Below are 27,471 nucleotides of genomic sequence, written 5' to 3' on the forward strand. Positions count from 1 at the left end.
TAGACACTGTCTCTTATAGAACACAAGATGTTAGTGTGGTTATACCGTCTGAGGGTGACAAATTCAAATATAATTGGCTTAACTAGCATAAGGTATGGTACATTGTGGAGTACAGGCATGAAATTAAAAGAATTATCTTCAATATACTGACTCCACAGCCTGATTTATTTTATAATGTTGGCATTCATTTGTATTGTTATGAAACACAGATGAATTCAGATGGGCATTGCTTTAAGAATTACAGAATATCTTTGTCACATATACTGGACAAAGTTCTTTTTGGTGTAGGTGGACAGAATTCCACTGAAAGGAATTCAGCTGTACTTGTTTATGCCAATTTGTCTCACCACATTTTAGCCACAAGTGAAGGTAATTACAGCATGAAGGGACCCAGTGTGGTGAAAAATAAACAAACATAGGGCTTGTCCTCACTTCACTGAAGTCAACAGCAGAACTTCTGTTGTCTTTGTGGGGCTTAACCCCATGTAGCTTTGCCTTTGAAAATATTTCTAAGGATCCAGGCCTTGATCCTGGTAACACTTACATATGTGAGTAACTTTATTCATGCAACTATTTCCAGTGAGTTCAAGGGGACTCTTCATGTGAGTTGAGTGACTCATGCAAAGTCTTTGGAAGATCAGAATCTAAACCTCTGAATACTTAACGGTAGCATTCTGGTGGTTATGCTTTTATACTTGACCACATCAAATGAATCATTTTTACAGTTATGGGATTGTGAATTTGCATTGAAAACCCACAGCTCTTACAAACAGTGCATTAATTATTTTATTAATTTGCTCTTTTTTTACATTATGGGAAACGTTCGTCTATTTACATTTTTCTGTCCACACACAAACTAGATAGATAATCCTATGAAAACCCAATTCATAAAGCCATAAAAATGCTCTCCACCCCTCCATCTAAAGGCTTTCAATTTTGTTCCTTTTTTTCCAAACCAAAAACACTTTTAAAATCACATTTGGGAATGCAGGTAGGTCAGTGATTTACATTCCAGTTATTATTTAAAATATGCATTTAAACATTTTTTTAAAAAAAGAAACAATAAATTCACAAAGATAAAATTCAAATTAAAGTGATAGTGCACATCAGAACATCAAGGGAACACCAATAAATAAACTGAAATATATTACAAATAAGTTATTTCTATTTACCTTTTCAAATATTAAAAATCTTTAATCCATTTCTTCATCATTCTTTACAAAAAGATTATGAGAATTTTATGGAAACATCTGCAAAAAATATAATAAATACTTTTTTTTAAACTCAATGTAGGAGACAAAAACAACCTTTTTTTCTTTTAAATTTTCCCCCAAGGAAAAAAAACAACAACAATTTTATACCAAGTTAAACGCAATATAGTAACTTTTAGTTTATATTTGAACAGATAAGAATAAAAATAAATAATTACAACTTACACTAAAATAAATGATGTAACAACTGTCTGTGGTGATATGTAATAAGTCAAGTGGCTAACTAGTGGCATTCTAGGGGGCAGAAGTAGTTTCTGTCCCATATTTACCAATTCCTAAATTGGGTGTACACTTCAAATTTTGCTATAAAGCTAGGCAAATGTTATAATGGCCTGTCCACAGTCATTAGGAACCAACAGGCATTCAACTAAGAATCAATTTAAAATACATACCAAAAATATCATATGATATACAAATACAATTCATAATGTACAAGACTAAAAAGTCTTCTGTTTTCTTCTATTTTTTGGAACTCACTATGGCATAACCTTTATATAAATTTCTGTAGCCACTTCTCAATATAAGTCTTAACTCTTCTTTCAGAAAACTTCAAATCAACTGAAATGTAGTTATGAGCGTGCATCCTCACCTGAATGCTGCTTTGTACATCTTAGTACAAATGAGTTCCAAATAATTTTTAATACTTAACATGACTATATGACGAAAAGTGGCAGTTGGCACTATATATACTGCAAACATTGTGATCTTTCATTGCTGCTAAAAGTTAAATTAAGTGGGTTCTTTTCAAAACTAGCAAATACACTGGTATTCAAATGCTTATAGGGCCAACCTTTCAAAGCTCCCTTAACATGAAGCACTCAGTGGGGTTACACTGGATTTCTGATCACTGTAGTTAAAAGTCTTTTAAATATTAAATTATTAGCCCTTATCTTGTAAACCACAGCAGTAAATATTTGTGCCCTGTTTATAAAGACATAGCTCAGATATCAATGGCTTTGAGAGGTAGCAAATTCTCTAGTGGCTTTACAATGTTTTCATGAAACTATTTGGTGCCAGAACCTATTACCTCTCCTAATTTCTTGAATGAAATTAAATTAGCACCTGGCTATGTTACATTAAAAGAAGCTGTCTGGCATGATCTTAGATGTATATTTTTAGAAAGTGCTTAACTATCTGGTGGGAATTTCAAATGTTTTAAGATGGGAGCTACACAGTTAAGGCTACCATGCACTGGAATTTTCACAGGTGGAATGTTCACACTGTTTAAAGAATAAGGGCATTTACAGCCAACTTTGGTTGGATGCAAAGTGCACATTAGCCACCACTCAGTGGACTCTGTCGCTATACCATTTCCAGGTTAGAGAGAAAAGATCTTCCTTTCTTGTAAGGGTCACACCCTGCCCTGTGCTATATGGATGTCCAAGTGGGAGAAGAGATCATAAGAACCACCCTGAGCAGGGCAGGATTCTAACCTAGAGCTCAAGAGAGCACTAACAATGGGGAATGGCTACTATGCCAGAAGACACACAACAGTCCCAAAAGGGCATGGTCTGCTGACTATGGGGCATAGCCAGGTGGGCCCGGCCAACTAGCACTAACGTTGCCTTCTGCAGCATGTGCCAGTTGCTCATTTTCAGCGACATACCCAAGACATCCTATCCTGTGCTGGCACAATGGCTAGTGTCACTAATGCACAGCCAACACCTTCCTCCATCAGTGCAACTCCAAGCAGCAAGGGCAAGATTTTACCCTAAATATCAAATAAATTGCTGAAGACTAGGGAATGCATATTGTTCATGATTTCAGAAGCTAATGTAGAGAACAAATATAGGCTCATTATGGTCCCACTGCATCTGAAAAATCCTAATTTTTGAAAAATGGGGTATTTTATATTGTTAAAAAAGAGACTAAAGGAGAAACTTACTCCCAGCTATGAACCATCTGATGGAAGCAGTCTGACCTGAAGCTTACAACCAGCTGTGTATAAAACAAAACAAAGTCTTGCTTTGAAAAACAGCATGGATTCCATTTACAGTATTTCAGTAACAGGGATGGATGGGTGTGAAATCTGATAGTTTCACCAAGATTAAGACATCAACAAAACCAAGCTGTTTTTTTTCTTTTTTTTCTTCTCTTTTTTTAAAACCAATAGAGTACAATACAATACGATAGGAATTGACAATACAGTACAGTTTTAAAAATTCTTAATACTTTGACAAAAAAGTCCCTTTTTATATTATCTTCAACCATCATTTCTTCTTATCTCCTTTCCTTTTGCCTTTTTATTGCCTTTCAAAATAGATGATTTCCCTGGAAGATCGAATTTACAATCTTCTGCTGATCAAAATGTTTAAGTAGTGATTGATGAAATACAAATGAGGCAGTTTGTGCAGCTGTGAGAGTGTGCAGGTATCTTTTCACAGGATCTTTTCTGTCCCTCACAATCTCACCTGCAGGATTTACTTCTCCCTCCTTTCACCACACCACAGCTATCTCTCCCCCTACCTCGCCCTTTGTGACGTCTTAAATTCAGGTAAGATATGATTCTGAGGTTTAGAATAAAGTGCGCCATCTGCTTAAAAAATAATAATAATAAAAAGAAGGGAATCCGAGCCATAGCTCCTTTAATCTTTAATGAGGAAGACAGCAGAGTCCCAAAGGGTCACCCTGCATTACTGAATTTCCAAAATACTCTATAGTTTTATATTGCTGTACACCAGGTAACAGACTAACTTTAGATAAACTAAAGATCATGAATGCGTTAAATGGTGTATTTACTATACAGGTGTGTGTGTGTGTCTGTGAGTTCTGTATTTATTTCTTAAACAGAAAGAAGGATTGTACTCTCTTACATGAGGCAAGGTGGCAGCATCAATACATGTGACAAAGCATAATGACATGGGCAAACCTTTAGAAAGCAACGGTTATTAGAGGACATCTCTTGGAGGATCGACAACTACACCACAAAAGTGGAATTCATTGGGATCATTGGGATTATGTAGAGAGAGGGAGAGAGAGAGAGAGAGAAAGAAAGAAAGAGGGGAATACAAATACTTAATGGTGGCTCTGAATAGGGACCTAGAGGAGCAGATTATACAAGAGACTTGTCTTGCCAGTGAGAGTCCTCCTGGTGGGATCCCTTCATAGCCTCGTCTGGGCTTCAGGGATGTAAATCTCAATGCTTTCAGCGCTCTCAGTGGCTGAATTCTGGCGGACAGATGCGGCTCGTTTGGCAGCCATCAGCCGTTTCCGGGCCTCTTGACGCTGTGAGCTTTCCAAAGAACGTTCCCGTATGAGTGGCACCTGACCTTTCGCTGGCTTCTTTGGCACTGGAGGAGGGACCCTTCTCTCCTGATCAAAGCAGAAGGTTAATGACATTATACAGCTTCTTAGGGAAAGCTTGGAAAAAACTAGGATAGGTCAGTAGTTAGAACACACATTTTACCTAAGGTTTGTTAGTTCTTATCTGCATTTTTTTCTTCATTGAACTGGCTTTTGTATTCAAGGGTTCATAAAAATAATGTAAGCTTAAAGCAAAGGATAGTATTGATAGCAGTGCTAGTTCTCCACAGGTACGATGTGTATTAAACGCCTGGCGCTGAAAGGGCCGAAGCTCCCACAGCTAACCACTTAATGCGGTTCCCATTGGGGAATCCAGACTTCTCGTCCTGGTGCCAGGGATTAGAAAGGAGAGCATCTTAAACAGAACTTTGTAGCACTATTTAAGGTAATACAGTTTCATAAACCTAATGTATAAATTCTACTACGGAATTAAAAAAAAAAAAAAAAACTCCTATCAAACTCTTCGGGTTTGTTAATAAAATTAATTTACTATAGCAGCAATCTGTGTTACAGAAGTGAAATACACAAATGACCTTGTCCCTTACACACAGTACATACATAGCACTAGATGGGCTTACAACACTGAGATTCAATGGATATATATCACACAGTAAATGTAATGTAAACTGGCAGCTTGGAGTTAGCGTACCACAGTTAGAATAAAAAACATGTGCTTAGTGGTGGCCGATCTTGGTAATAGCTCAAATAATCCATACTTTTCATGTCTCACTATAAAAATTCTTAAAATTTAGCACCATGCTGAATGACTGTTAGGAATTACAATAACCTACAAACTGAAAATGGGTAGGAATTTTAAAAAAATCATTGAGAGAACAAACACTAATTGTCACTTTGGTAGCCAAAGATACATGGTTAACAAAGAGGAAATTTATATATTTTTATATATATAAGGATGGCTTTAGAAAAAGTGTGGATTCAGTTCTGAATTTCAGGCAGCTATAAAGTTTTTGTCAAGTCAATTTAGATTGTCTTTTAAATTACATCCCCTTCCAACTGTGAACATGGTTTCTGAGAGTAGGGATTTTATTACTACAAAGATTCCATTCTAGCCTTTAGTTTGCTTTCATGTTGATCACAACAGCCTTCATTACTTGAAATGTAAAGCCGCCTAGTTGCACTTATTCACACTTTGATTTTTCTTCTACATCTAAAGATTAATCTATGCTGTTTAACAAGGGCCCAAGGGGAGGAAGACAGAGGCAAATATCAATTCCACAGAAAGTTTTCATTCTTTCTTTCTTTCTTTTTAAATAAGGAGATGAACAGTTTAATTTAAAATCACAGTCAAATGAAACAGGAACAGAGTCAGTGTAATTCTTTAAAGTGCATAACCTCTACCTTCCTATAGTAGATTGTAAATACATACGATCCTTTCTTCATTACTGCTTAACTTCTTTTAACCCTTTATAGTCTTCCTTTTGGTGGGAATTCCTTGAAATGTTTTCAAGAAAAATGAAAGGGACATTTCTAGTAAAACTCTCTTTTCTTCATGCTGGAGCCTGGACACATTCTTTTGCATTAGAAGCTAATGAAAAATGGTACATTAGCACGTGCGCGCATGTGTGTTTGCAGTTTTACAGCTCCTTCTCAAGAAAGACATATTAAAAAATAATTACCTGACTTCTGTATCATGGCCTCAGAAAACAACCAAGGGCCACCCCCAAATAAAACACTAATGGTAGTCCTCAGATGGTTTGGGATTAACCTGGAATTTAGCACTCCGAATTCAGGAACAAAGGGCATGATTTTTTAGTCTTGTTTGGTGGGAATAGGATGCTAACAGAACTGTATTTCAAACCTTCCTGCTGGAAGATTTGTGGAAATTTGTATTATTATTTGTCCAAAAGAAAATGCCAATTTGCTTGTCAGCAACAAGACAGATCAGTGCTATTTTTAGGGGCAAGTAATCCAGACATCAGCGTGGGTCACCCAGATGTATATATTACTTGAACAAGGGTATAATACTTTGTCTGTAAATGGTGCACTCCTTGCTCCCTTGCCTTTTTGATGTATGTTATATCCCCACCTATGTGTCATATTCATCAGCCAGTGCCCACTTCTGAGCCTAATGAAGCTAATGGAAACTCAGCTGTAGAATTAGATGGCAGCAGGAGCATAGCGTTAGATTGTAAGTTCCTCTGGACACAGATGTGGCTTTAAGTGTTTTCCGTGAAGTTTCTAGCTCACTTATGGGTTCTATAAAATAATCGATTATGATAACAATAGTTTTGGAGAACTGTATTGTGGCTCACCCAAGGTGCTGTTTGACCAGCTGATCAGCTGTCCTGATGGTAAGGATTAAAAATAAGGATATGTGCCAAACCAGAATGAAAAAAGGAACGTGGCTCACACTTCGAAACCTGGTAGTCTCTTTATGGCAACAATGGAAAACTCTTTTAAAAATAATTAACAGTGCTACAAATTATTTTTGGGCTATCTTGGAAAAATAACATTACCAGCAAAATGAACCCAATTACAAGAATTTCCATTTAAAAAACAAAAGAAAGCAAACAAAAAAGAAATGGCATGGAAAGATTACCATGCAACTTGCATGAAGTTTGTTTTTAGCTCAGTATGATGGCAGTTGGTTATCACTGTACTTATGATCTGGTTACCAAAGTCAGTGATGATTACACTACTTCCCTAGTTTTCTCAATAACAAAGCCTAGAGTGTGCAAGTAAACTGAATTCTTGCTATATGCAATAATATGCACCATAAATGTGATTTATTTAAATTTAAGAATCAATATATTTGGCAGTTCCTTCCAACGACTGATCATCTAGTATGATTAAATGTAAAGTTGAACAAAGTACTGTACTACATTCCCATTATCCAATTCACAAAGACAGTTTTGGTTTTAAAATATGTCTGAAACATATTACAGATAATATCCCAGATGATTATTATGTAAACATTGTTATTACAGTGAAATGAATCTGATATGAGCTTCATTGCACATTTTTAACATCTGTACGCAGAGGACTATTTAATTTGTCCAGTATTTGTGCAGGGTTTTAAATGAAGCATACAAAATCTACATTGTTCTACCTTCTTGTCATGAGGATCCATCTGTTTCCAATTATTGGCCTTTAACTGATGAAGTTCATCAAATTTCATACTAATATTTTCTATAGACAACTGGAGCATATCCCAAAACCCTGCTAAATCCTGGGAGGTCGGCCTTGGATGTGCATTAGGATTCTGTACAACAGAAGAAAAAAATATTTTGGCTTTAGTATCTTCTAATGTAAAGCATTTGTGCAAATGGCTATGCACCTCACCAGCAAAGCAGTTTACTTAGATTCAAATGATCAATGAGATACTTAGAAGGAGTTAATAGAGATGAGAAAGAACACTTCTTACTAGTATTTTTACTTATAATAACGATTTAGAGCTAATTTCTGACAGGTGTGCTCCAGAAAACCTGTGCTTTCCCCTGAAGTCAGTGGCCTCAATTCTGGCTACCCATCAAAACATGGGGAAAGGTCCTATGTCCCTGTCCAGGAGCAGTAGAGTGACACTCTTCGGCACAGCCCAGGGGTCTAACATGGGTGAAATCCTGGCTGCACTGAAATCAATGGCAAGACTCCTGTTGACTTTGCTGGTGTCAGGATTTCATCCCACATTTCTGCATGTGCATCTACTGATTCAACAGGGCATTAATTCACATTCGTACAGTGCTTCAATGTTATTAAGGACTTTGAAAATAATACAGTTTAAATAAATGTACCCTGGACAGATTATTTATATTCCTGGCAAAAATAATCTTTGCAGAGGGAAATATATGGGGACAGAAAATATGGATGCATGTTAACCCTACTTTTGCAGGGCACTCTTTTGGGGAGAGTTATATGTTGAACCAGAATCTGGCCGTTAAAACTTTACTTGTGCCACTGGCTCATAAGATTTTGACCTTCCAGTTAAATGCTGCACACTGCTCTGGTGAAGTTTGTCTGAAGGATCTCTTTAAATGATTTAAATAAAATAGACCGTTGGATACACTGGTTTACAGTTTGATTTTTCATTAGTGCTGAACACCCACAACTTCACTTGAACTTGAAATAATGGAATCTCTGGGTGCTCAGCGCCTCTTCAAATCAGACCTGTCCTGACACCCAACAATTCTGTATGATAGCTGGCTCGGTTGAGATTATGGTTTTATGTCACGTTGTGTTAACATATCTTTTTCCAGCAAAAAATAAACCAAGTGTTGGTTGTGAAACTGTTTCCCTTAAAAACAACGAGGAGTCCTTGTTTTTAAGGAACTAGCACCTTAGAGACTAACACATTTATTTGAGTATAAGCTTTCGTGGGCTAGAACCCACTTCATCAGATGCATGGAGTGGAAAATACAGGAGCAGGTATAAATACATGAAAAGATGGGAGTTGCCTTACCAAGTGTGAGGTCAGTCTAACGAGACAATTCAATTAACAGTAGGATACCAAGAGAGGAAAAATAACTTTTGTAGTGGTAATGAGAGTGGCCCATTTCAAACAGCTGACAAGAAGGTGTGAGTAACAGTAGGGGGAAATTAGGTTTCCTTTGCCATCTTTTCATGTATTTATACCTGCTCTTGTATTTTCCACTCCATGCATCTGATGAAGTGGGTTCTAGCCCATGAAAGCTTATGCCCAAATAAATGTGCTAGTATCTAAGGTGCCACAAGGACTCCTCATTGTTTTTGCTGATACAGACTAGCACAGCTACCACTCTGAAACCTGTTTCCCTTAAGAAATTTCTACCACCTCATCTTTTTCATAACATCAGAGAAGTGTGATGCTTATCCCACCAAAGCATTGACTGTGGAAAACGAAGTAATCACATAGAAAGGATAAAGGTTATAACAGGATTCTTATTTCTTGACCATTGACATTATTAGATAGGCAAACTGAAATAGTAACTTTTACATACACAGATACGGGAACAAAATACTTTTTCATTCTTCATGTTAATAAGAGAAGGACTAACTCATGCAGAGCTGATTTCCGTTGCATCTTGCAATTTAGGCAGATTTCTAATTTAGGTCCTGATCCTCTGAGGTGCTGCTTCATCTCCCTTTGCCGTCAGTGAGAGCTGAAGGCCCTCAGTACTTTGCCACAGGATTGAGCCTCTGATTACAAAATACAGTTCAATATGGAGTTTTTACAGTTATATTCTTCACTTTAAGGCCCTGATCCAGCTCTCTTTGAGAGACTCCTAATGACTTGGATGAGAACTGGGTCAGATGCTGAAAGCAAATGTCACATTAAAATACACACTATCCCATAATGTCAACTTGGCATGGTTTAAAAAGTGTTTTTGTAACAATGAAAAACAAAATCAGTTTATCTGTAATTTGGAGCCACGGCAGTCTTATCTCAGTCTGATTGGATGTTTTAAGAAGAGAGCTTAATAACAGGATGGCTAGCGCAGAGGAAAGAGAGCCATATGTTCTGCGTTCCATTCTCTGCTCTGTCCTGAATCTTTCTGTGCTTCAGATTCCTCATGAGTAAATTTGGGATAATTGTCCTTATCCACTGTCCAATGGTGAATCATTAAACATTTGATAACTGAGGGCTCTTCCGTTTAGCAGACAAAGGTATAACAAGTTGAAGTTGAAACTAAATAAATTCAGACTAAAAATAAAATGAAAATGTTTAAGAGTGAGAGTATTTAGCTATTGGAACAACTTATCAAGAGTCGCGGTGGATTCTCCATCACTAGACATTTTTAAATCGAGATTGGCCATTTTTCTAAAACATATACCATAGCTGAAACAGGAATTAATTTAGGGAAGTTCTATGGCCTGTGTTATACTGGAAGGTCACACTAGATGATGACAGCGGTCCCTTCTGGCCTTAAAATCTAAGAATTACCATATATACTCGTTCATAAGCTGAATATTTTTGGTAAAAAAGTGTCGTATCAAAGAGCGGGGGTCGGCTTATAAATGGGTCTACACCAAAATGTGATGATTTTAAACTCTATGGAATCATTGAATTGAATATCTAATACATTGTCATTTTGTTTACCTGGAGCATCTGCAGGCATGGAGCCCCTCATCTCCCATTGGCTGGGAACGGCAAACCGCGGCCACTGGAAGCTGAGGGGCTCCATGCCTGTGAACGCTCCAGGTAAACAAAACGTCCAGGCTCACTAGCGGCTTACCCTAACGGGCCAGGAGCCAAAGTCTGCCAACTCCTGAAATATAGGGTCTGCTTATGAAAGGGTCATACAGTTTTTGCTATTTTTACCTAACCATCATGGGGGGGGGGGGGAATCGGCTTATAAACGAATGGGCTAATGAACGAGTATATAAAACATGGTTTGAAATCTTTGATAAATGCAAAGTATTATCAACATTTTAGGTATGTGGTATACAATGTATTGTGCATTATTAGGGATAGGCAAACTGATTCTGAGAAATTAAGAACTTTCTTTTGCCTTTTTGGAGATTTGGAAGAGTTTGGTTAGCTTCAATTATTCATTATTTTTTATTTTTGAATATCTATATTTCCCTGGTTTGGAGGCAGATGGGCGAAAATTATAATAATATATGGAGATATACCTATCTCATAGAACTGGAAGGGACCTTGAAAGGTCATTGAGTCCAGCCCCCTGCCTTCACTAGCAGGACCAAGTACTGATTTTGCCCCAGATCCCTAAGTGGCCCCCTCAAGGATTGAACTCATAACCCTCAGTCTCAGAGGCCAATGCTCAAACCACTGAGCTATCCCTCCCCGCACAATAGATATTGCTTTACGGTACATCTGTCCAACTGAAAGCAAGCAGCACTGGAAATCCCATGAGAAAGTGTCATCCCACAAGATTTCCAGTCCAATTTTGAAGACTCAAGAGGTTAACTCAGTTTTGAAAAGCATCCAAACCTTTGGGTGCTTATCTGAAAAGAATCCAAATTCCAAGTGTGAAATCCTGCCTCTGTAGAAGTCATTGGCAAAGCTCCCATTGAATTTCATCCTAAGCCTTTTGAGTTTCTCTCTTTAATTATTATGGGCCTCACACTGATCTCCCACTGTTTTTACACTGGTGTAACTTGATTAAATTCAATGGATTTACATTGGTTGGAGGAATCAAGCCCTTTATTGGAATAAATAGCAGATATTCTAATCTAAAAAAAGCTTTATACAATTTAAGGCATAGTGACTCAGAGTAAATTCCTTAGCAATAACAGATGCACAATCATATCTATAATAAACATTACATACCAGGTTTTCTTCACACAGTTCTCTGAACTGGTAAAATTTCTGGGCCATAAGAAGCTGTGCACTGCCCACTGCAGTTCGAATTTTCCCTAGAACTGACAGGAAAGCAAACATAAGTCAGCACCAGTTACACCCTGGTTAGACCAGCACTAGTTAGACCAGTGCCCTTCTGTAGTGACTGAACCATATACATCAATGAGGAAGTTATGGAGTAAATATCATTCATTTTTTAAAAGAATGTTACCTCTGACTCATGCATTCTAGAGCAGCTGATAACAGTTAAGTCCAAGTGTACACTAGAAAAGGTTTGCCTGGATAGTTATACAGAAAGTATTTTTCCTGGTATAGCTTATACGGGATCCCCAAATAAAAACATTGGTGTAACAGGATGCTCTGCCCTTTTAAAGGCCAGGGGATGGTGATCAGCCAACCCTGTTTGATTATCAGTCCCAGTTGGGAAGGAGCCAGGTCATACTTACAAAGGGCTGAGAGCACTTAGTTGTGGGGAGCTGCAGGACAGAGACTGGCTCTTGTGACTGTCCCTGGAGCAGAGAGGCGTAGAGTGAAAGGTCTCTGGACTCCTGAAGCCTGTGTTGGTCAGGGGAATAGCTTTGGTTTGAGTTATTTGGTGAATTTTCTGTTTGAATTAATAAACCGTGCAAGCACACTTCTATGCTGTAAAAAGCAACAGAGGGTCCTGTGGCACCTTATAGACTAACAGATGTATTGGAGCGCAAGCTTTCGTGGGTCAATACCCACTTCGTCTGACAGATCCAGACTAACACAGCTACCCTTCTGATACTTCTATGCTGGTATAACCACATCTACACAATAGCTTTTGCTGATATAGAAATGTTGTGAAAAATCACCTTCCTTTCTGACACTGTTATACCTGCCAAAGTTTCTAGAGTAGACCTGGCCTCACATGCAGAACAGTGAAGAGCTTTCAGAAAGTGTTACAAATGTGTAATTAATCATGTGCCACATTGGGGAAACACGGCTTCTACCAATACCTCTGCTGTTTCCCTCAGAAACAGAGGGCCCAGTTCCTGGGTCTGGCTGACGGCTGGCTGGTGCTGGCCCTAGGAGGAGGGAACAGTGGCTCTATATCACATTTACAACCTCCACCCTGGTCCTAGGGCTATCCAGAGGCTTTTTCAGTCATCACTGCAACTTCGAGCAGCTTCAGGGCTGCTCTCAGTCATCCCCAGCCACCTATGGCCCTAACTGGCCATTTCAGTAGCCAACACTCACCAGAGCATAACGGTGCTCCAGGCCATGCTTCCCCGAGCTGCGTCTACTACACTGGTGACCCAGAGGAAGGCAGCAAAGGGTCACTATGGCAGCTTTGCTCCTCTTGGCGATTCCCGCACACTGGTCAGTTAAGCCAGCTTTATGGTCTCTTTGCACCATCAGAGTGGTGCAATGCATTATAGTAGACCAGAGAATCTGGCCCATAGTATATGGTTTTACAGCAGTCTGGATGAACTTAAATTGATATTTACCACTTGACTAATTAAAGACATGAACAACATTCGTTCTTCTTTGATTCAAACCATTATTATTAAAATAATTATTGTAGCGCCTAGAGGCCACAACTAAGATAGGGCCCGATTGTGGTAGGCAGTGTACAAGAACATAGAGAGCGGCAGTCCCTGAGGAGCTTACAGTCTAAACAGACAAGACAGACAACGTGAAGTAGGGAGAACTGAAGCACAGAGAGGTGAAGTGACTTGCCCAAGGTCACGTGGCAGGTCAGTGGCAGGACCCAGAATAGATCCCAATTCTCCTGACTCCAAAGCCGATGCCCTGTCTATGGACCATGCTAAATCCCTATAAATTCAAACACAGTGTTGAGGAGAGCTCAAAGGGGGAAAATCCCTTCAGCACTTTGGGGTTGTAAAATCCACAGTAAAGAACTCAGCCCACTCAGCACAGGCCAGACTTTATAGGTGCACTACCAGAGCACTGCCACAAAATCATTTAACACTGAAAGACTACTCTGGGTATTCACAAACACAGAGAACAACCAAGTAGGGACAAAACTAAGTTATGAACTGAAGTAGGCTTAACCGAAGCCAGGTATACAATCATAGCTCCATGTTTTACCCTTTTAAGGCTGGTTTCAGAGTAGCACAACAACTTAGCCAGGTGGAAGTAAAGTTGGACATAGAATACATTGTAAATGTAAAAGGAAGAAGGGTAAAATAGTCGGGGGTAGGGTGGGATGAGAGCCTTTTATGATTCTCCCTTCAGAGCGCTACAGAAAAGAACGCCATGCACACACAAGCACAGTCCAAGCCTTCCACTTTGCTCCCAGAGCTCAGCGCTGCCAGGAAACAGCTCTGAACTGGAAGATTCACTAAGTGGAATGTTTTCAGCACGTTGCACCGGGAATTCTACTTACAACTGTCATTATTGTTAGTAAAGGTTGCGTGTCTAATTCCCTGCACACTGTGCTGAAAATGCACCCCTTGGAGTGTCTAGTCATTTATGCAACCCAGTGTGCAAACCACTCAACTGAAAGGAACTTTCAATGGTGGGGAGGAGCTACTTTGAGAGCTTTCATGTGGTTCCCATTGTTATGAAAACTCTTCCCACTGTGTATATTTCAGAACAGCTGCCTCATCTGGAGCTTGGCCATCTGATGCTTCACAACACAGCCTAGGAGTTGAGAGGGGGGAAATGATCCCTCAACTTTTCAGTAAAAAGTTAAGATAGAACTTTATCTATTTAGAACTTTGGTTGCATGGAGGTAATGTTGAGAGTCTGTTTAGAAGTGAATTTAAAATACACTTTTGGTGGGGGATGGCGATGCACCCCTTCCTTTTTGTTTTTAAAGAATACTTAATAAGTTTAATATTCTAAATTATCATTAGATAGAACTGGGGGGAAAGGAAGTTCTTACCCCTGGCTGCCTACGACTGGCTAGTTGTTTAAAACCTTTACCCCAGCAGATTGTGAGATGCATGCTGATGTTGTTCTCCATTGTTATCACTTCTGCTGTAGCTCCTGCTGTATCTAGTCAAGTGTCACTGATTTTCCTACCCCTTGAAAACAAGCAGTCCAGTCAACAAGGCCAACCCTGTCACAGAAGTTTAAAAAAAAAGACTTCAAACAAAGCACGTGAAAGACTGAAAGGAATCTCCCCAGAAGGCAAAAGTCTTCTCAAAAGCTAAATACTGCCTTATAATACTTGTTGCTTTTTGTTTTCAAGGCAGCGTACCCATTTCTCTGACTGAGTCAAAATCTCTAGTGCCAGAAATGGAAGGGTTAAGGTGTACTGTGGTAAAAGAAATAAAAACACACTTGCATTTATCTGGCTAAAATTCTGAGAGGCTCCATTCTTGAACACAAGTTTGGGGACAAATACTAAGTGAATAAGAGAAAGTGACAATATATCAGAAAATGACTGACGGAGTCTTAAGCAGCTCGGGGAGGTGAGTGCAGGAGGAAAGTAGTATATATTAAAACATTAAAATTGACTACTTTAGTTCATAATGCTACAAACAAAATTTACAAAGTAAGCAAACAAACAATCCCTCCTGTTCATTAAATCCATCAAGACGCAGTCATAACAGACCATAGCAACCATATACTTCTGTTCCTAATAGCCTGGACCTCCCTCCCCTCATAAATCCACTTCTTGACCTTGCCTCTGTGGGGAGAATTGCCCATCATAGCTATTCAGAAAAAGCTATCCCACCATAGTTATTCTGGTATACTTTATTCTGGAATAACTCCCCCATGTGGACACTCTCTTCTGGGGAAAAGGTGATTTGGCAAGCAAAATAAATATTTTGGAATAAAATCACTTTTATTCCAGAATGAAGTGTCCATGTGGGGGAGTTATTGTGCAATAGCTATAGTGAAATATTTAATTTGGAATAGCTAAATTGGTCAATTTCCCAGATTACACATGCTCTTAATCTGGTATATTTGCAGAATGGTCTAGTACATCGGGCACTGGGCGGGGACTCAGGAGACCTGAGTTTTATTTCCATCTTGGCCATTGGCAGCTGGGTGACCTTGGGCAAGTCACTTCACCCCTGTGTGCCTCATTTTCTCTCTCTGTAAAATGTGAATAATGATGCTGACCTCCTTTGTAAAGCGCTTTGAGATGTACTGATGAAAATAGGTAGGTATTATTTAAAGCCACACAGACTATAAACTCTTTGGAGCAAGGACCATCACTTCTAATGGTGCCTAGTACACATTTTGGATGATACATAAATAAACGCAGGGGTAGAGGAGGGAAAATGCAACACCCCCACCCCCCCAAATAAGACAAAAAGTGGAGTTTGGTACATCTTGAAAGGAGTTTGCCTGCATATGTATCAAAGGGTAACAAGAAATAGAAAAAAGTGATGAAGAAGTAAAATTGAGGTGATGTGAAAAGTCATAATATGATGAGTTTTTAAAAAATATTATTTGAACTCTAAACACCAGCCGAACTCTTTGCACTTCGATTATGATGGATCTCAGTGTCTAACAAAGAACAAAGGAACCACTTTGGGACTGTGGTTATAAAATGCCACATAAAATATGAACACCTGATGTTTACAGTGTTGTTGTAGTCCTGTTGGTCCCAGGATACTAGAGAAACAAAGTGGGTGAGGTAACATCTTTTACTGGGCCAACTTCTGTTGGTGAGAGAGGAAAGCTTGCCTCTTGCACCAACAGAAGTTGGCCTAATAAAAGATATTATCTTACCCACCGTGTCTCTCTAACACCTGACAGTTAGTCAGGGGGAACCAGCCGGATAACAGAAGATAGAAGACTGGCTGACTACAAGGATGAGCATCATGAATAAGGGGAGGGAAGAGTGGCAGAAAATAAAATGGACCAAGACTGAGGTTTGTGTTGCAGATGTTAGTTGTGCACTGTGCATGTGAAAGAACCTTGCCATAGAGATGGTACAATCCATTTCCCAGCCAGGATGGACCAATATTTAGCCTATTTGTGTTAACAGACTTGCATTTAAATAACTCAAAGCATGACAAAAGCCAGGAAATTCAAAGTTAAGGCTAACACTCCTGTCCTTAGTCAGCTATTAAGGAGAAAAGAAGCTGAATGAAACAAGTTAAGGACAGAATCTACAACCTTACACTGAGTAGCATTTATTATTGTGAGTGATCTCATTGAAGATTAATGGCACTATCTGGATGAGTAAGTGCCACTTAATATGAATAAGCATTGCAGAATCAGGCCTTTGGTCCTTTGATTTACCTGGTTTTTATTAGTGTGACTGACAAGTTTTCTAGTTATTGTATTTTGTAGCCTGCGGATATTTCACTTTTCTTTAAATCTTTGTACACTGGCAAGGATAACATCTGGGACCTGGCTCTTCTGAGACTTTGGGAAATAAGCTGGTGTAGAGGGAACTAGTCGGGGAGAAGAGTTATAGAAAAGCAGAGTTCAGGGAAGAGCCAGGGAGCTGTAGGAATAACTGATGATTTTATTTGCTCATAATTAGGTCTACAGGAATACATCTGAGGGACAAGGAGAAATCAATGTTTAGTTTTATTTTCTCATTCATAATCACTTGCAGAAAGAAGAGTCACTCCTATCTCTCCCCAAACTTTCCTTCCTTAGCTTCACATTTCATGCTTTGTTTAAAACAAATTACTAAAACTTTGCCAGTCCCACATTAATTTATCACAGTTTGTTGCCTTTGCTTAGCCGAGACCCTAGATTTGAATACAGGGTTACTACAGATTTGAGGTCAACTTTTATGTCTAGGCAAGCCCAAAGGGGTACAGTATACATGCTAAGTGATAAGATTGATGATGGGCACAAATTTTGTAAGTTCCTTTGTTTTCTTTCTTAGTCTTTAGTTTGTTGGGTCTGACTCATCTCTCCATTACACCAGTATTACACTGTTGTATACACCTGCCTAAAACCCAGGACTTATGGTGAATCAGACCCTCTGTTTGCTTTGGATGGTCATCTGAAAGTTTATGAGTCAATAAGCTACACTACTTCACACAGATGAATAGAAATGTTTCTTAAGATTAATGAAATCAAATTCATTTTCAAATTCCTTTGAAACTCTATGTGAATTCAGTAAATGGCTCAAGGATTGTAGGAATGCTTTTGTTTGTACCCACAACCAGCTGCAAATGTGCCTTGAGATCATATTTCTATTGATTAATAGTGTGAGAGTGAGGCTCTGGCCCACTGATGTAAGGTTTGTCAGAGTTTGTTGTGTGGTAGGGTCAGTTAAAGGACTGATACAAAGTCAATTAAAATGAATGGAAAGAATCCCATTGACTTCAGTAGGCTTTGGATCAGGTCCTTAATACATGGTTAGGTTTGCATCTTTACTTCCAACTCTTTCCTTTCATAAAGAGAAAGCTCTAGAATCATTGCTGAATTCACAAAATAGTAAAATATGCTGAAGGAGTATCAGGTATCCTGACTGTAAGAGTGAGTATACAACAATAAAGTGGTATTAATCTGCCTACTACATATGCTACAGTTTTATGAGGAAATGTTTTCAGATAAAACCAGCAAATTTCATACAATAAGTAGTTTATGACAAGAAAGCGGGGGCAAAGACATATTTATGTATACTGGTATTTCTCCCTGGAATGACTGCAACCCTAACCTGTGTTTTTATACACAGCAGTAGACTTCATTCCTAGCTAGAAACATTCAGTCCCATCTGGTAGATTCATTCCCAGTTAGATAATACCAAACGTATCTATGTAACATACAAGCTACTGTCAAATAGCAGCGAGCCGTCTCCCAGAGACAGCTGTTTCACACAAGGGCTGCATTGTCTGAGAGAAGCTTGTATCATTTTACTTCAAGTGCTGAGGGAACAAGCATTCTGTCAGCTGCCATGGCATTGAAGAAACCTCGCTCACTGCAGATTTTCATTATTTTGTTATCAGGCCAAAAACACACTGCAGACTGTCAGAGTTGAAGGTTGAAAACAAGAGATGCATTCCTTGCTCTACTTACATTTTATCAATTACAAATTCCCTCCTTCTCTGCAGAGTTTATGTGTGTGTGTGTATATGAAAAAGACACAATTTGCTTCTGAGTTTCCAACAACAAGCTTTTGTTCTCAGCATGAGTGAGCTGGCTACTGTGGCCCTGACCATATGCTTTTATTTGGCTTCAGGTAGAATAGGAAACTCTGTCCTGCAGTGGAATGTCAAACACAATGTCCACAGGAAGCAGCTGTCACATTCAAGAATCGCAGATGACATCACAAAGAAGCCAGTAACTCACTAATGGTTGTTAAACAAGGTTGCCCCTTTTCCCCCCTGTAACCTCCACCAAAACAAGGAAGCGCCAGTTAATAAAGAGGCAGATAAATAATCTGCAGGATATGTAAAATGTAATTTATACTGTACATGGAGGCAATAGTAGAGCCTACATAACTCCGACCTTACTCACTCCAAATGAGAATTTTTCCACGGATTGCTAAAAATTTAAAAACGTTATAACTAAAAAGACAATGAAATACATCAACAAAGTTCTCACTAAAAGCTGTGTATAAATTAGCCTTATTAAATTCAATTTCCCCACTTGCCCTAGATGAGTAATTGTGTTGATGGGCAAGTAAAATATCATTAGATTTTTCCATTATCATCAGTCATTATGATAACAAGCAGGCAAGTATATTTTGTGATTGGACTGATATTTATTTTTCCCATATATGTATGTGTGCACACACTTTTCACTATAACCCCCACAGCCCAGTTCATGGGTTGTATCATCTGCATACCTACAGGGGGTAATTGTTCCATTCTGGCATGTGTCCTGTGCAAATAACACTAATAATATACATTAAAGATGAAACCCAACCAAAACCTTGAATCCAAACACACTTCAAATTTGGGAAGTTTGGATCTGCCGTTGGAAGTTGTGGTTTGGGCAACAGTTTTTTGGATAGGTGGAATGGGTAGTTATATCCTATAGTTAAGGTTTTGGTAACACTTTGTTATAACCCATTTTCAGTTGTTTACTATCTTGCCAAATTATAACCATTTGGTCTGAAATTCTCCATGGTTGGTTTCTACATTAGGTTAAATAGTTTCAGTAACAATAGTTCAGCCATTTCTGATAATGAGGCTAGTGAAAAATAAATAGGTTGCAGTATGAGTGTGCCAAATCTATGTGTTATGTGCCTTGTACTCACAATGTTGTGTAACATTTGCATGTGCAAAATTAGAGGCCACATTCTATAGAATGGCCTCTAATTTTGCACATGCAAATGTTACACAACATTGTGAGTACAAGGCACATAACACATAGATTTGGCACACTCATACTGCAACCTATTTATTTATATAAATATATAAATATATATATATATATATATACACACACACTTGCAACCTATTTACTTATATATATATATATACACACACACACACACACACACACCCCTAGTGTGTGAGGGTCACAGAATATGGGGAGCCTGCAATATCTAGAGGACCAGCTCAGTGGCCGGAAATTAGCTGTGCCACTCCCATTTAAGATAAAGTTTATCATATGAGGAGCATTTATCCAGGAAGCTGTGACTCTTGACAAGCATCACATATAGTGTAACCCCGAAAAATTATTTCATATGCCAATCCATACACTGTGGATGTACAGTGTATTTAAATAAGGCCCATGTATGTCATCTATACAGATGTACACAAGACAGCTTAATTTCCATCCACAACCTCTTAGGAACATGGTATCCACGGAAACTATTATGGCCTGACTTTCAGAGCTGATGAGCATCTGCAGCTCTCAACTTCAAATGGAGTTACAGGTACTGGGCACTTCTGATAACCAGGCCTATCATCTGATTATTGTACAGATAAATGGCAAATGGCCTTATCAAACCTTATAGGAGTCAATGGAAAGAATCCTGCTGACTTCAACAGGCTTTGGATCAGGTCGGAAATGACTATTTCTAACAGTGATATTATTGTATTCAGTTACTTACTGTCCTCAGGTAAGTTGTTTTCCTGTTCTTCTCTCTCCATCTGTTGGCACCAGCCCTCCATACGATCTCTTTCTGCCTGAAGAAGCTTCAGAAACCAGTGCCCGTCTCTGTGACAAACTGACCTTTGAACAGCCTCCAGAGGATCTTCAGTTATAGAATCAATCCAGGGATCCGGAGGGGGTAAAATTGAAGGATCAAAATCTGTATCAAAGTCGTCATCTACTGCACATGCATGATAATGGTTTCCTGACCCCTGTATGCTAACAGTGGAGGTGCTTGCATCTCGGGAATATTGTCTTGATATTTGCCCAGTGCATGTATTGTCCTCCTGAGGGTCCAATGATATTTCAAAATTCTCATGGAAGTCCAGGTCTGCTTGCACAGCTGCTGTTACACTATTAGATCGAGTAAACCTGCGGAAGCTTCAAAGAACATAAAAACAAAACGCTTAGTGTTAAAGAGATTTTCCTAGACAAACATTCCAATGATAAACTGGAAATACAGTAAAAGATGATATTCTAAGATTCTGTCTCTCCTTGCAAAGACTGAGGGAATGGCTGTCCCTGCTATAGATTTTAAATAGAAAGACCGATTTATCTTGTTCATAATATTTATCAGCATAGATTTTTTTCTTAAAACAAACATTTCCTCCTCCCCCCCAAATTATGATTTGAAGTTAGCATTTGTGATGGTTTTTGGATTGACAGGCCTGGAGATTAGGCCAAGATTTTCAAAGCTAACTATTGACTTTGGGTGTCCAATTAGACTAGACACTTTAAAGGAGCCTGATTTTCAGAAAGTGTTGAACTTCCATTCTCTGAATAAGACTTCCTTTAAGATGTCTCAAGTTGGGCATCCAAAAACAGAGGCAGCCAAAATTATTAGTCACTTTTGAAAATCTTGGCCTGAAGTTCTTTATGCACTAAGCAGGCACAGTCAGAGAAGTGAGAAACCATGTTCCCCAGTCAATATTATCACCCGTAGATGCCAGGATAGTTCAGTGTCCATGTACATTCAGTCCTTGCCTCTCTGCTGAGATTGCCAATAAGCTATGACCACCAAATTAATTACAGAAAGCATTTTTATGACAGTGTGGGTAAGGAAAAGTATTTTCAGCATAAATATTCTATATGTTAATTTCTAATTTACCTCAGTTATGAATAGGTTAATTTACTTTTTCACAAAAAGACATTATTGCAAACTCTCATAATTGTATTGCAAGTCTCACAATATTGTTTTTTAAAGGGCTTCTGGGATTTTCTAATTTCCTCCCTCAATATCACAATCTTCTGCCCATATCCGTAATGGCCGCCATCTCCCATTACTGTCAGCAGGACTAAAGCCACAGGCTACCTGCAGCAAGATGGTCACCATGTCCTAAGATTTGTAGAGGACAGTGAAATTTCCCTCAGCAAAAATGGCCTTCGTCTCCTATAATTTATAATATGGTTAAAGCCTGGCTCTTCTGAGGGAAGAAACAGCTGTTTAGTCAGCACGTAAGGGCCAGACAGGAGATATGGAGATACAAGGAATGGGACTGTTGGGGGAGGAGGAATGGGGAGTGAGTTGCGGAAATAGTACAGGAAAGTATGGGGAGTCAGAGAAAGGCCAGGGCAGTAGGCAGACTGAGGCTAAGTCTATACTACATACTAGTATTGATGACGTATGGCACACATAGCTACACACGGCAGAGAAAAGCAGGCTGTGTTCACAGTGTGGTGTGTAGCTACACATGTCAGTGAAAGACTCTAGCAGCCTAGAGGTAGCAGGGAAAGGCTTCAGCAGCTCTCTGCCACAGGAGCCTTTCACTGCAGGGAGGAAAAGGGTCTGGCCAGGGAAGGATGTGGGGAAACCCCCCACTACAGCCTTTCACTCCTACAGGGAAGGGCACCAGAAAAAGCTGGTGAGTCTTCCCCTGCTGCGCCTCTGCCAGAGTATTTTCCTGTGGCAGGGAAAGACTCCAGCAGGAGGGAGGCTACATAGGTGAAAATAAGTGTAGAGAGGGAGGCACAGCTTGGGCAAGCAGAGAGCTGTGTAGTGTGTGTACTCGATTACATACCCACAGCCTTCTCAGGCACGTCTTTACTTGCCTAAGCCGTGCCTCACCGGGTACATTGCTATTTATACCCATTCTAGGGGGGCCTGTGCATATGTACACTCTGCACTCCCAAAAGAAGCATGCAGTGTAGACATACCTTGAAAGGGGATGCAGCAGGAGAGCCTGAGGGGCAGGAGGCAGACAGAGAGGGCACAGGAGAGTGTGAGGGGAAGAGGCAAACTGAAGGGAACAAAGAGGAGCATAAGGGGCAGGAGGCAGACTGAAGGGTTGCAGGAGGAAACTGAGTGTGTTGCAGGAGAATGTGGCATGGCAGAGATGGTGAATATAAGCGGTTGTAGATTGTGAAGAGAAACAGAGGGAAAAATAGGGGTCAAGTGAATGTTGTGAGTAGGTGAGGTCTGGAGACCTGTGTGGGAGCACAGAGGAAGAAAGTAACTGGGCAGCTGCCTAGCTTACCTCTTTAGGGAGGAGAACAGAGAGAGGTAGATTGATGAAATAAGTAAAAAGGATAACATTTAAATTAACATAATTAGGCTTCAGAGTGAACATCCACCTGCAATGAGTACAGTTCATAGCTCTCCACACTGCTAATTCAGGCTGTGTCCAATTGTGTCTGTCTGAATCTGCATTAGTTTACACTTGGTTCACAGTCTGACAGTAATCTCTGCAGCCATAAATCCTTTTGCACAGCTCCAGTGAGGCAAAGTAGCCATAGAGCCCCACCCCCTTAATTAGCCAGAGCTAAGCCAGGTGTACAGCTGCTCTATTGTGGGAGAAGTGCAAAGCAGCAATAGTGTACTGGTGAATCCAGTCCTTAATTTTGTTTAATGTAAACATCGATTCTGGAGTACAAGACGGCAATTGCCTCCTGCTCCTCACTCCCTTTCAAAGAAATTATCTGCTTTCCAAGCTACTGTCAGCTAGTCCAGTTTGAACCCTACCCTTCGAAGACCACAGCTCTATTTTCAGGCCTAGCCTTCTACAGGGTGGGACTGCTGGAGAGGCACTAGGCTGGATTCAGACCTCATTTTCATTTGTTCTCATTTACATTCTCTTCTTATTACTCCACTGAAGAGTGAGTCCAGATTTACCATATGTAACTGAGAGCAAAATCTGGTCAAGTGTATTTAATCCCTGGTGGAGTGATGGATGGGAGGATGTAGGGGAGAATCTTGCATCATTTAATAGTGACAATCCAGGCAGGGAGCCTCACTGACAGACTTCAAAGAGAATCCTCTTTAATCCTACTGGAGTAGAAGAAGAATGGCTATTGATATGAAGCTTTGAGAGAGGCACAACAAAACAAAATGGGAGTTGGGAGGGGTTCCTTAATACTAAAACAGACTCAGGGATTATGCAGGAAATTGTTAATGATACCAGTTGTCTTCTCAGTAAAACAGATATGTCATATCCGCATCTGTCAAGTTTATTATAATTATAGCGACTTTTTTTTACATCATACAACATAATGTTTCTAACAAAACAGCTGCTTTTATGCACTTGCTTTGAAAAAGGTTGTTAGGTGATGCAAAAGTCAGTTATCCAATTAAAGTTTTACACGATAGGCTCCATTTGCACCGACAAACTACAAAATATGACATAGACAGATCTCTTCAGTTTTAGGTATTTATTTATTCTTTAATAAGCAAAACTCTTTCTTCCCATTTTCTCACTTTATATTTCTTATTACTCCCCTCTTCCTGGAGTGGCCACCAACACACACACACACACACACACACACGCACGCAAAAAGAGTTCCCTTTTAGTTGTTCAGTCAGGAGCCACAGATAGCAGGAAAATAAAAATAAAAAAGCATTCCTCTTCTAATGATAATTAATATAATGGGACAGCAATCATGGGGGAAAGCAATTCCTTTAATATGGACAGCACATCTTCTCCAGGCCCCTCAGGAGGTCTCTTATGATTTCACCACAGTTTGCATGTCTTAGGGCTTGTCTACACTTACAGCGCTGCACCAGTGCCACTATAGAGCTTAGTGAAGATGCTCCTATGCCAACAGGAGAGCTTCTCCCATCAGCGTAGGTACTCCCCCTCCTCGAGATGCTATAGGTATGTCAACAGGAGAAGCCCTCCCATTGACATAGCCCTGTCTACACCAGGGGAAAGGTTGGTATGTCTATGTTGATCGGGGGTGTGGATTTTCCACACCCTTAAGCGACGTAGTTATACTGACATAAGTTGGTAGTGTAGGCCAAGCTTGAGTTAAATGCTAATATGCTTCTGTCTTAGCATCTGTGCGAACTGAATGACTATTTGAACTGCAGTTAACAGTCTGGCTTTCAATACACAACAAATCCCACATGTGAAAACATCAAGCTCTGCTTACCAGGACGATGTATTGCCAGAGGCATCACATTTTAAAACTTTCAGGAGTACATCCTTCCTGTTTTCAATATGAGCTGGTGCCACCAAACACAGACTCTGCTCAACATATAAAAGAGAATGGCCTAGTTTTGCTTGCCTTTGTTTTTATCTAATAAAACAACGCAACGTGCTTGCCTAACCGACTATTCTTGGCACTGGACTGAGTAAAGGTATCTGCCTTCAAAAGAAAAATGACTTGTCAACGCAATACAGCATCAGCTTAGAATTAAATAACTCAAAGGCTATGTCTACGCTTAAACTGCCACAGCTGTACAGCTGCAGCTGTGCCACTTCAGCATAGACACTCACTACAGCAATGGGAGGGGTTCTCCCTCTTTGCCATAGTTAAGCCACCTTCCTGAGAGGCAGTAACTAGGTCGACGGAAGAATCGGTCCGTCACTAGCGCTTCTGTCATCCGACCTAGCGCTGTCTACACCAGAGGTTAGGTGAGCTTAACTATGTTGCTCAAGGGTGTGGATTTTTGACACCCCGAGCAATGTAGCTGGGTTGACCTAACTTTTTAGCGTAGACCTGGCCACAGAAATACAAATGAATTGAAATGAAAAAGCCTGTAGATGGAAGGCACTGCCTTTGTGCTCAGAACATACACCTATACAAACTGCCTCCGCTAATGTTTGTTTATTCCTGAAAGTAACTTCTGTCCTCCAGCCATTTCTAAGATGTTCTATTCTTACAAATGACTATCTGTATCCAAAACCTCTCTGCTTATTTAATTAAAATTCCATGCTGCATACATGACTGCACTACAGCAATACAAATAAATAAATAATGATAATCTAAAAACAACAATAATGCAGGAGAGTTTCTACAGCTAATGTGCAAAGTTTACAATGTCTTTACGCATACAGAGCATTCACAAGTAGTTAAGTCTGTCTGGAAAAAAATGCTTTCGTAAATTGCTGACTGTTAGAATAAGGATCTAAAAACATGAACTCATGGACTTGCCTCTTCCCCTGTTTTTAGATTCAGTGCTTTCATGCTCGTTTGTGCCCTGCAGGCAAAAGGTGTAATAATTACAACTTTGGAGAACAACAGCAAATATCTGGCCTAAGGTGCAGAAAACCATGAAACTGCAGACTGGATAAACCAGTATGGGGCACAATACAGTGTCTGTTCTGAACAGCAACAGCAGGGTCACTCGTTAGCATTCATCTCTCTGCTGCTTCTTTGTGTTTCTTTTGAGAAACATGTTTACATTTCTACTGCAAGAGGTTCCAAAGCATCTTACAGATGTCAACTCACAAAGGCGCTTCTAATAATTTCAACTGGCTTCATTATGTACCTATTGGTTCTGTTGTTTCTTGTATTGTGCTTGCCTGCCAAGGTTACGGTGATGCTAACTAAAAAAAGCAAGTTGTGGGAAAGGCTAGCAGATTCAATATCATTGATATGCGTGTATTGTAATGGCAGGATCCTGAACCATATATCTTCAAGATTCATGTCAAACATAGGTAATAGACTAACGGGTCTCTCAAGTTATGGAATCTTTTGTTTGTAACCATCTTTCGTCTACTCCTCTATTGCTGTTCTATGTTATTATGATCTTTTAGAATTGTTCAACAAAACTTTCTCCACTGACAGAGTAAGTGGGGACAGACAATACTTCAAATCAGAACCAAGTCAATATGAATCTTAGCACCTTAGCTCAAGTATAGATTGGAGATGCCTCACCTAAAGAGCTAAGATTTGAGAAGTTTGACTTGCAACAGAGAAACAACAGACTACAAACATAAAACAATGAAATCCCAATAATTTGCATTATTTTTATGTTAAAGCAACACAAGCAGGAACCCATGGAAGTTTGTTTTAATGTTAATGCAAGAGCATCTAAGCTAAATTAAAGCCTAAAGTGAAAAAGGCAGCATAGGAAGGATTGTGCTCCACAAACTCACAAAAGCCAGAGTAAAAAGTGGGCTCTCTTTCTTTTTTTCTCATAGCATTTACAGTGATTGTAGACGTCTTGGTCGATTTTTCACATTTTGCTGGAAACATTTTGCTCTGTAATTTAGCCTCTTTAGAATATGTTATCGTTCTATTTTAGCCGGTTAAAACCCCCAAAACCAAAACGGAGATACTATTCCTTAACGTGACAGAGTCTCAGTGTACATAGTAGATAAAATCTAATGTACTAGACAGAGCAGAAGTGTATCCAGGAGAAGAGGACAGCTTTCCCTGGCCTGGAAAGGTGGGGAGGCACTTATGTGGGCGTTTAACACCCCTGTTTTGCCCCAGGACAGTATTCTTGGTCTA

The 27,471-nt window shown here is 39.5% G+C and overlaps 1 protein-coding gene across 2 annotated transcripts in view; it reads right to left on the reverse strand.

Annotated features, from left to right (window-relative positions):
* Nucleotides 1-768: 768 nt before the first annotated feature.
* Nucleotides 769-27,471, reverse strand: part of DLGAP1 (DLG associated protein 1) — a 643,533-nt gene continuing 616,830 nt past the window's right edge. For both annotated transcript variants that reach the window (XM_054020172.1, XM_054020173.1), the window contains 4 exons: nt 20,756-21,177; nt 11,803-11,894; nt 7,645-7,797; nt 769-4,583 (listed from right to left, as the gene is read on the reverse strand). In XM_054020172.1, coding sequence (XP_053876147.1) covers nt 4,374-4,583; nt 7,645-7,797; nt 11,803-11,894; nt 20,756-21,177 — 877 coding nt within the window. In that variant the 3' untranslated portion in view covers nt 769-4,373. The remainder of the gene's footprint in view (nt 4,584-7,644; nt 7,798-11,802; nt 11,895-20,755; nt 21,178-27,471) is intronic.

The sequence above is a fragment of the Malaclemys terrapin genome, chromosome 2, assembly GCF_027887155.1.
Source record: "Malaclemys terrapin pileata isolate rMalTer1 chromosome 2, rMalTer1.hap1, whole genome shotgun sequence".
In the NCBI taxonomy this organism is placed as follows: domain Eukaryota; kingdom Metazoa; phylum Chordata; order Testudines; family Emydidae; genus Malaclemys; species Malaclemys terrapin.